This window comes from Gorilla gorilla, chromosome 15, assembly GCF_029281585.2.
Source record: "Gorilla gorilla gorilla isolate KB3781 chromosome 15, NHGRI_mGorGor1-v2.1_pri, whole genome shotgun sequence".
Taxonomy (NCBI): Eukaryota; Metazoa; Chordata; class Mammalia; order Primates; family Hominidae; genus Gorilla; species Gorilla gorilla.
In genome coordinates, this window is record NC_073239.2 from 18,415,286 (window position 1) to 18,425,914 (window position 10,629).

General features: G+C 46.2%; 1 protein-coding gene across 1 annotated transcript; it reads right to left on the reverse strand.

Moving 5' to 3' along the window:
• Positions 1 to 200: 200 nt before the first annotated feature.
• SSTR1 (somatostatin receptor 1) lies at positions 201 to 4,032 on the reverse strand. Its single transcript, XM_004055101.5, has one exon. The coding sequence runs from the start codon at positions 3,859 to 3,861 to the stop codon at positions 2,686 to 2,688; it is 1,176 nt and encodes a 391-aa protein (XP_004055149.1). The 5' UTR covers positions 3,862 to 4,032; the 3' UTR covers positions 201 to 2,685.
• Positions 4,033 to 10,629: the final 6,597 nt, after the last annotated feature.

The following is a 10,629-nucleotide window of genomic DNA, read 5'->3' on the forward strand; positions in this document are numbered from 1 at the left end:
CTGAACTAGCTGACTTTTCTTTTTAACAAAATAATTCAGGGTATAACCACAAACTTGGTAAAATTCCCAAAAGTAATCTGAAAACATTCTTCTTAAAACCTAAGTGACATGTAAGTCAACTAAGCTAGTGTGTGTGTGTGTGTGTGTGTGTGTTACCAAGTAATTCATTGAAACAATAAAATTCAAATAGCAAAAACAACTTGCAACAGCATAATACATCTGTTTATTTAGTTAATATTATAATGGTAACAGGTTAAGAGCACTAAATTTGTATCCTCTTAGAAGGATAATGATTAAGATTTTGATTTGTAAATTTCACAGTTCTTAACCATTAAAAATCTATTTTCCAAAGGAGTAGTAATATATATTTTTATTAAGGGACAGATCTAAACTTTCTGATTTATGACCCAAAGCATATTTGTTCATTAGTTTAAGCAAAACATTAGGGATATCTTAACTCTTGGTTACTGCTTTCAGGAAAGCACAAAGTTGTTGAAGCAAATATACACAAAACGTATTTTTCAATAGTGATTTTAACCATTGTATATCATGTCAATGAGTGAACCTGAGAACCCCAGATTTAGTATCTCCAGATTGTTGTAACACACTCTGGCTTAAACAATCAACCAACAAACATGTATTTAGTGCCTACTATGTACAAGCCAGCATACTAAAGCAATACAGGAAATATAAATAATTAAAATTATTGGTCCTCGCCCTGCTCAGGCTTCCAATGTAGTTGGTAATATTAAACACAGACACAAATTATTTCACTTTCAATGTCCTCAAAAAAAGTGATGATGTTAACTGGATCATATGTAAGAATCACCTCTGCTGGAACCCAGAGGGAGCAGGGGCATCTTCAGCAGTGATTAAAGTCTCTGTCTGAATTAGATTCCTCAGCTCCAGGTTTGAGTGCTGCTTGAACTCCTGAAACTGAAAGTGTTCCAGCCAGACTCACACCTGTCACCATCAGTGGCTATACTTAGACTCATGGACTCATGACAATGGAGCAAGATAAGTATACATATGTCCACATCATATATATATATATAAATATATATACACTCAAATTATATATAGGGTGATGTTCCCCTATATATGTCTCCTGTAAAGCCAGGAGTTCAGGACTTTCCACTGTGCATGGAGAGGAGGATAACCCACATTATCATTTATGTATTATCCTAATAAGACAAACAAGAGACTATAGTAAGAAAAGTATGAAAAATCTCCAAACTTCACTCAACACAATCAAAAATAGAAAAGCTGGAGGAAAGGATAAGATAAGAGGGCCCAGCATTGAGGAGAGGCGTTGAGATGGCCAGGGAGTGGGGCAAGAGCTTGCCCCCACTTCCACTTCCATGCTCGCCCCCAGGGTCCCAAAGAAAAGACTTGGGGCTAGGAAAGCAGAGAAAAGGAAAGCAGAGACACATTTTCCAACACGACAAATAAATTAATAAATATATATGTTAAACAAGAAAATGACTTCTTAGGCACCGCTTGAAAGGCAGCAACCCTCTAGAGACCAGGCAGGCCCCACTCGGGAGCCTGCAGGTTGCGGCGACACCGCCAACACTGGCGGACTCTGAAGACGTCGCCCTAGGTCCCCCGCCCCTGGCGCCCGGTCTTTTGAGATACACTGGAGCAGGAAACCTTATCTCTTGTTACTTTTAGGTCGGCTCCTCCGGAAACTTGGGTGAGGGAGAAAGCCAAGGCGGGCTGCAGCCCTGCAACCGAACCCCGAACCCCGAACCCCGGGGAAGGTGTGCCCTGCACTACCCTGCCCTGCCTAACGCAGACGCGCGGCCCGGGAGCGCCCAGCGCTTGGTCTTTGAAAACGCCCAGTAGGAGGGTGATTCCTATTATGCGCCCACACTCCAACCCCGCAATCTCATAAAAACTCCTCATTCGGCTTGTTCTCAGCTCCTTTTTTGCTCCAAAGGAGGGCTTGGGTGGGGACTCCAGAAAGCCTGGAGTTCGAAGCGCGGGACCTATTTTACTAAGCACCTGGCTCTACTCTGGGTGGAGTGAGTGGTGGTGGCGGGCGGGCGGCGAGGGGGGGACGGGGGAGGGCAGGGAAAGATGCACCTTCACCCAAGAGTAGGAGAAAAGACCAGCTGCTTAGATCTTTCTCAAGTCCGACTTTCCTTAAGGTAGGGCTGCGCAAAGGGAGAGCGGTCATTCCCGGGACTCCAGCAGGGGCACCAGACAGAACCTGGACAGCGGCCCCGCGCGGCTAGGGACTAACCCCGAGGGAAACCCGTGGCGGTATCCGTGGCTCAGCTTAAACAAACAGAAATAACGACTGGAGGGGCTGAGGATCAGAATGAGTTGTTAATGAGTTCGTGACCTGCACTGGCGGGACGGTGCGGAAGAAAGGATCGAAGTTGCAGGGTAGGGAAAATAGAAGGAGGGTCAGAGGAGTAAGCGCAGTAGAGGAAGGAACAGAAAGTGGGAGACCCAGAAAAAGGTAGCCCGAAAGCCTTCCCAGTTTATAAGCAAAGCTCTCACTTCTACCATTGTCGCGCGCCTTTCTTGGGTCCCTCCATCAGAGGCTGTAAGTGTCCTAGCCCCACGTTATCCCGACAGCACCCTGGCGCCCTGGATACCGTCCCTTTCGCACCCGGCCTTCCCTTCTCCTCATTCTCCCCCTCTTTTGGCTCAGGGCCCCTGCGTGGCCCGGGCTCAGAGCGTCGTGATCCGGGACGTGCAGGTGCCATTACGGAAGACGCCGCCGGACTCCAGGTTCTCAGGTTGGAAGTCTTCCACACTGTAGGCACGGCTCTTGAGCGCCGTGGCGTAATAGTCAACCGGCTCCTCCGCGGCGTTGTCCATCCAGCTGAGGCATAGGATGCGTTGGAAAGAGCGCTTGAAGTTGTCTGAGAGAAAGCCATAGAGGATGGGGTTGGCGCAGCTGTTGGCATAGCCGAGGATGACCGATAGCTGGCTCACCGTGGCGTCGTCCTGCTCAGCAAACACGTTGACCAGCTGCACCACGTAGAAAGGCATCCAGCAGATGACAAACACCATCACCACCATCATCACCATTAAGGTGATCTTGCGCTCCGAGCGCTTGCGCTGCTGCCAGCCGGCCTTGAGGGCCACCATGCGCATCTTAGCAATGATGAGCACGTAGCACAGGCAGATAGCCCCGACGGGCAGCAGGAAGCCCATGAGAAATGTGTACAACACGAAGCCCACCAGCCAGCGTTGAGCGGGCTCTGGCATGAGCATGTTGCAAGCCACCGTGCCGTCGCTGTTGGCCGCGGTGCGAGAGAAGACCACGATGGGCAGGATGACGAGCAGCGATAGCACCCACACGCCCAGGTTTACTACCTTGGCCACGGTGGGCCGGCGGTAGCGGGCCGCCTTGATGGGATGCACCACGGCCACGTAGCGGTCCACGCTGAGCACAGTCAGACAGTAGATGCTGGTGAACATGTTGACCGCGTCCACGCTGAGCACGAGGCGGCAGAGCAGCGCACCGAAGGGCCAGTGGCGCAACAACGTGGAGGTGACCAGGAAGGGCACGCTGAGCATGAGCAGCTCATCAGCAATGGCCAGATTTAGGATGTAGATGTTGGTGGCCGTCTTCATCTTGGCATAGCGCAGGATCACGTAGATGACCATAGAGTTCCCACACAGCCCCACCAGGCACACCACGGAGTAGATGAAAGAGATCAGGATGGCGCTGCCCTGGCCCTCGCTCAAGGTCCCGTTCTGGGACGCATTTCGCCCTGGCTCCTCCATGCCGTCCGCAGCGCCGGCCCCGGGGCCCCTGCTGCCGCCGCCTTCGCCGCAGCTGCCCGGGCTGGGGCTAGGAGAGGAGGAAGGAGAGGAGGCGGTGCCATTGGGGAACATCCCAGCTGAGGGGGGCCAGTGGGGCTGCCAGGGCTGGGGCTCTCTCCTCGCGCACCCGCCGCCTGCGCCCTCCCTCCCCACCCGACCGCTTGCCTGCAGCCCACAGCCGCCCAGCGCCTACGGGTAGAGCGCAACGGCTGCGGGGAGCGCGGCTCCTACCGGCGCCGGCGGGGCGCACAGCCCAGCGGTTGCCTGGGCTCTGCAGTTTGCGGCTCTGAGGTGCCCGGGCACACGCGACCGTGGAGAGGAGAGGCCAGGATGCGGGAGCCCCGCACGGCACAGCCATTAACTGGCGCGGCTCTGGGCTGGTAAATGATTAATAGGCACCACCAGCGCGTCAGCAGCTACGAAAAAAAGGGGTGGGGTGGAGAAAGGGAGGAGAGCACATAGGTGGCTTATTCCCCCCGCCCCCCATTTTTTTCCTTCCCAGTCCTGCACTCTGCTCAACTTTAGTGGCTCCTTCCGGGGTTCCCTCGCAGCACCATCTGCCTCTCGCTCTTAGAGGAACCAAGAGAGTTCCTCGGCCTTACTGGAGGGCGGGTGGGAACCAAAGGTATAGATTCTGTCTCATTCCACTCCTCTCCTACCCAAAGCAAAGACTCAAACGGATCCATGAACATGGATGTCTGGAGTTCATCTCAGTTTCCCTGCATTGCTGCCCTTTTTTCTGGAGACCCCAGCTCCTCTCCCGTCCCGCAGTCCAGAACCCTAAATTCCCTCTTCCCACCCTCGCTTGCCTTGCAGCTCAGACCCGCCAGGGAAGCTCCGGGCCCTCCTTACCCAGAGCGCGCAACCTCCAGACTGAGACGTAGATGGCCGGTGTAAAGTGCATGTGCGGTCTGTTAGTAGGCTGACGATCTTCGCGCAGACCAACTCCCTTCTTTGCGCCTGGCCCCAGCACAGGTGCCCACGCAATTGCTCTTAGAGTCGCGGAAACTGGCCCTAAGCTGCGAGCGTTATGAGAAGAAAGGACAACCACCGTGCGTTAGGGGCTTCTGCGCTATAACACAGCAGGCAGCTTAGGCTATTGGGAGTGTTCAGGGACCTGAGTGAACCATTTGCAAATCTCTTAATGAAGCTCGTAGCGCTCAGAGCCCCCCGTGTCTCCCACAGGAATATCGACTGCAGAAACGAGGACGCGCGGCTGGGAGCTCTGGAGGAGCTTGAGACTCCCTCCAGAAACGTGCCAGGCGCGGTGTTGGGAATCCACCTAGGTGTTCACTCGGGAAAGATAAGGCTGCGCCGCTTGGAAGGGCTCCACCCGCGTCTCTGCTGTACTTTGTACCCTGGAGAGTTGGCGGGCTCTGGCAGACGAGAGTTTAAAGGCTTGGGCGGGCGGGGACGCCAGCTCTTCTAAATCCAGGTGAGGAGCTGCCGCCGTGCGATGACCAGACCTGTCACCAACCCCAGGAACAGCTGGGCGACATTCGAGTTTTTCCGGGAAGAGCTAGGATGTCAGCTCTTTCTGAGGCTTGATTTGTGACCTGGCTCTGGGTCACGTGCCCAAACCATTAGGAGATATCAATGTAGGCAAGCCTGAAGCTCGCTGACTTCATTTAAGAATCAAAACGGTTTTCCCGTAAGAAAGAATGTATGTTCCGTTATCAGGATTTTAAACGAACCCTGGGACTTCCCACCATTCTTACTCTAGGGTCTCTTTGGCTTTCCAACTGTTCCTGTGGAAGGAAGAATCACACTCCATGCAACTTCCCTGTTCCTTTTCATAAACGTTGCTTTGCTCGGTAAGATCCCTGCAAGCCTTTATTTGAAACTAGCCTGTTCACAGGAAGAGTGACCCGCAGCAGCTTAGTGCTCTGCCTCCTTCAAGCTTTGCTGTCTCCAGTTTTTGCTTAGTTTCTCCTTCTCCTCAACCAGGCTGTGCCCGCTGTACTGTAAGTCTCAGTTTTCCTCCTCTCAGTAGAGTTTACTCCAAGGAGAGGCTAAACTCCTCATGGAGGCTATCTGTACCGGTCCAGAATGAAGAAATGGATGCAGAAATTAAAAACAAAAAAGTATATTTCCTAATGCCCTGTTGCTTTATCCAGGTAATCACTTACATATACTGCATGTGTTTTAGTTCCCAAAACTAATTGTCTTGAACAGGAAAGAATAACTTCTGTAGTGTGTTGATGACAGCAATCAAAGACTAAAATAAATGACAGACTTTCATAGGAATGTGTGCAATTATTAATGAGGAATGTGCTAGGATGGAATTTGAAATTTCATAAGGCTGAAACTGTTTTAACCCATTGTTTTACCTGAACAAATTGCCTTCTTTAAAGTGGAATGTACAATTGGTGTTTAGTTATATTTATTTTTCCTTTACAAATACACCACATATGGAGAGAAAATAAATGTTCATTAAGTTAAAAGAAAAGAGAGTGGGTATTGTCCCAGAATCCCAGAAGAGCATTTTACTAGCCAAGCCTCATATAATGGCTTAGACGCCTCTGCCAATCACTGACTAAAGACACCTGACTATCTGTACCTCTGGGAGCTTGGATTTCAACAGTCATTATTTAGGTGCCTTGGTTTTGATCATGGTTGCTCTTTGGGAAGTGGGTGATGGGAGTCAGTGAAAAACAGCTCTGTTGTTCAGAATTTCATTAAATTCACTTTCAGCTCATCTTAGGGAAAATTTCTCTCAATTTTGTGGCCTCATATACAAAAGAAGAAAACTTAAGACCTGACGTGAGAATGCTTTTTATTTTTGTTTTTTTGAGATGCCACTTTTCACCCACTAGGACGGCTATAAGAACATTTTTAAAAACAAAAAATAAACGTTAGTGAGAATGTGGAGAAATTAGAACACTCATACATTGCTGGTGGGAATAAAAAATGATGCAGCAACTTCAGAAAAAAATTTTGGCAATTGCTTAAAAAGTTTAAAAGTTTAAAAGAATGACCATATGAGCCAGCAATTCCACTTCTATTTACTCCTCAAAATTGAAAACAGGTGTTTAATCAAAAACCTGTGCATGAACATTCATAGCAGCACTATTCATAATAGCCAAAAATTAGAAACAATCCAAATATCCATCAATTGCTGAATTAATAAATCGTGGTATATCCATACAATGGAATAGTATTCAACCATAAAAAGAAATGAAGTACTAATACCTGCTTCAGCATAGATGAAACTTGAAAACACTATGCAAAGGGAAAGAAGCCAGACACAAAAGGTCACGTGTGGCATGATTCCATTTATATGACATGCCCAGGGCAGGCAAATACATACAGACAAGGTACATTAGTGGTTGCCAGGGGTTGGGGGCAGAGGGGAATGAGGAAGGACTGCTTAATGGGTATGAGCTTTCTTTTTTGAGTGGTGAAAATGTTCTGGAATTAGATAGTGGTGATGATTGCATAACATTGTGAATATGCTAAAAATCCCTGAATTGTACACTTCAAAAATGATTAAAATTATAAATTTTATATTATGGGAGTTTTACTTCAATTTTAAAAAGCATGAGAGAAAGACAAAGAGAGGGATTGAGATGGATATAAGCTATGCAGCATTATTAAATCTTTTCAGTTATGTATTTATTTTTAAATTATTATTATTATTATTATTTTGAGACAGGGTTTTGCTCTATCACCCAGGCTGGAGTGTAGTGGCACAATCACAGCTTACTGTAGCCTTGATGTCTCAGGCTCAAGTGATCCTCCCACCTTAGCCTCTGGAGTAGCTGGGGACTACAGGTGTGCCCCACGATGCCTGGCTAATTTTTAAGGTTTTTGTAGAGATGGGGTCTTCCTATCTTGCACAGACTGGTGTGGAATTCCTAGCTCAAGCAATTTTCCTGTCTCAGCCTCACAAAGTGCTGGTATTACCCATGTGAGCCACCGTGCTCAGCCCAGTCATGTATTTCTAATTATTGTGTTTGTGAACTAATCTGTGAACAACAAAAACAAACAAACAAACAAAAAGGGTGGCATTTCTGGGCCACCAGGAAGGTGGATTGGGGTTGCAGCTATTTTCAAATTATATTAAAAGCAGGAGCCCAGTTAGAGTGCTATCTTCCCCTCAGATCTCAATTTAATGTAAATATTTCCAAAGAAAAAGGAAAACTGATATAGGCATGAGATCACTTTAATTTGCAAAAAACACAGCCAATGAATAGTCAGGACTCAACAATCTTCTTGTCTTGTTAAAAACTTTTTAAGTTCACATGTCTAAAACCTTGAAAAGATTAGGAAGAGCTTGTTTTCTCCCTACAAGTTACCTGTCCTCCAGCCCTCTTTGGTTACCATCTTTCCTATGCCTCTGTGATATGAACATTTATAGATAGAAAAGAAGGAGATGTTTTCCAGAAAGGGAAAAATGAAATGTTCCAATTTAGGAAGTTGCAGATTCTTAAGCAGACTGATTTTCTCCCCTCATTGTAACTTTCTCCTACAAGCTATACTCTCCTGTGCTATCATGTACCAGGTGCACACTTTGATTATTATATTTATCACACTGTACTGTGGCTTTTTGTGTACTTGTCTGTACCCTCTTATAAATTTGTAAGCTTGTGGAGACCAGGGGCTTGCATTTTATTCATTTTTCTATCCCCAGCATCTAGTGCAGTACCTACAAAATTGCCCCAAATCACCTTGTTTTATTTTGTCAAGGCATCCCATGGATAGTACTTTCCTCTTTTCTAGATTATAAAATGTAGATGCAAAGAAATAAACTGTGAGCTCCTTACAAGTAGTGCTTTACTAGCTGAGGAATATCATCATGTGTAATAATTCCTTATACACTTAAATTATTCTAAATAATTTCAATTTGCATGTCCTATATCAACAATTGTCATACTGATGACTCATACATTGATCATTCTTGGTCTTAAATTTCTCAGCAGAGAAAGGGCTCTGGAAAATGGGTAGTACATGCGTTAGTAGCTAATGATGGTTATTTAATAGTGTCATGCAGTGTGAAAGTCATCATACATGGAAGATCATTTCTTTTTAATAGAGTTTTGAGCCTCAGTTCGTTTGGTGGAATAGTAATTATCAGCACCTCAACTTCTGCTTATGTCAAAATCATTACTAATGTGGTTTTTCCAATCAGAGCCTATGTTGATCCTTAAATGAGCACCTCTAATTCATACCAACGATAAAGGGCTGGCTGGAGCCAGGGATTAAAGGGTACAATTCCTGGAACATTGTCTGCAGCAGCAGAATCAGTGTCAGGTTTACAAACACCTGTCTGGACAGATGGGACCAAACTGAGTATAAGGGGCTAACACCACTCAGCAATATGGCCTACAGCAAAGGTTGTGTCACTTAAGGACCATCTGCCACTAAGCAGTTAACATGATGTCAGTCTAACGAGAAAGTTACCAGAGCACAAATGTGGCTATAGGGCTAAGAAACAATCCTGGACTTCATTTCTCAGGAATACCCAATCACAGCAGCCTTGGTAGCCTGTGGTTTAGTTCATCACCAACCTCAGCAAACTCACCCTGGCCCACTGATTTTCCTATTGCCTCTTCTGTGAACAGCATGACAGAGTCTTTTTTTGTGCTTTTAGCAAAGACCCATATGGTGTAACAACTCCTATTCTTCCCTATGTTTTCTCTACTACAAAATAATATTTCTAAAAACAAGAATTCAGCACATACAGGAAAGTATTCATTACAAATAATGGAAACATAAAAGCAGAACAGGAGCACATTCATGTTATCTGTATTATTTTGAATAGTCCTTATCAGTAATACATTTTTCTGTAATAAAGTCTGTTAGTTAAGGATTTTAAGATGGATGCATTAGTTTAAAACTATTGTCTCAAAATCTTTTTTTTTTTTTTTTTGAGAACGAGTCTTACTCTGTTGCCCAGGCTGGAGTGCAGTGGCATGATCTTGCCTCATTGCAACCCCCACCTCCTGGATTCAAGTGATTATCTTGCCTCTGCCTCCTGAGTAGCTGGGATTACAGGCACCCATCATGCCCAGCTAATTTTTATATTTTTAGTAGAGATGGGGTTTCAACATGTTGGCCAGGATGGTCTTGATCTCCTGACCTCATGATCTGCCTGCCTCAGCCTCCCAAAGTGCTGGGATTACAGGCGTGAGCCACTGCGCCAGACAATTGTCTCAAAATCTTTAAAAATTTTTTCTGGCATTTCTCTTTTTAGCAAAAATCACAAAGAAATGCTTTCAAAACCACAAACCATATTTTTGTTTATTTTGATACTTCAATTTATGTTTGATTTTGAGCAGAGGATTTAAATACTTACAGCAAATCATTCATTCCTTGAGAAAGGGCTGTTCCTTTGGAGCGGGCTATATCTGTCAATCAGCTCCACCAGCCCAGCAAAGAGCTAGGGTGTGAAAGGAAAGCCTGTTTTGTAGATGAAAACAACGTAGGCATCTAAATGCCCACCACCATGATACTGCCACTTTGTTCTCATTTTAAATATGTTGAGGCAGGAGTCTAGGTTCATGTTTCACCAGCCAAAACACTTTTATTTAGACGATGAAGCAACTTAAATGATTGATCTTTTCTCCCTTTCTACAATTAAGTTGGAACTGGTCATTACTGGTTCTAGGTTGACAGTCTCTCCATCTCCTTGTCTTCTCCTGCTGGAGGCAAAATGGGGGGCTGTGTCTGTGAGCTGTCAGACTGGAACTCAGAACTACCAGGAGTGGTCCAGAAAGAGGTCCTGGATCCTCAGTTCACTCTCCCCTCTTGAGAGTGGACTGCCTCTCCTCACCAGCACCAGGCCCTGCCCCTGTCTCCTTTTGCCCACAGCATGGAATGATACTTTACTTAGTCCTT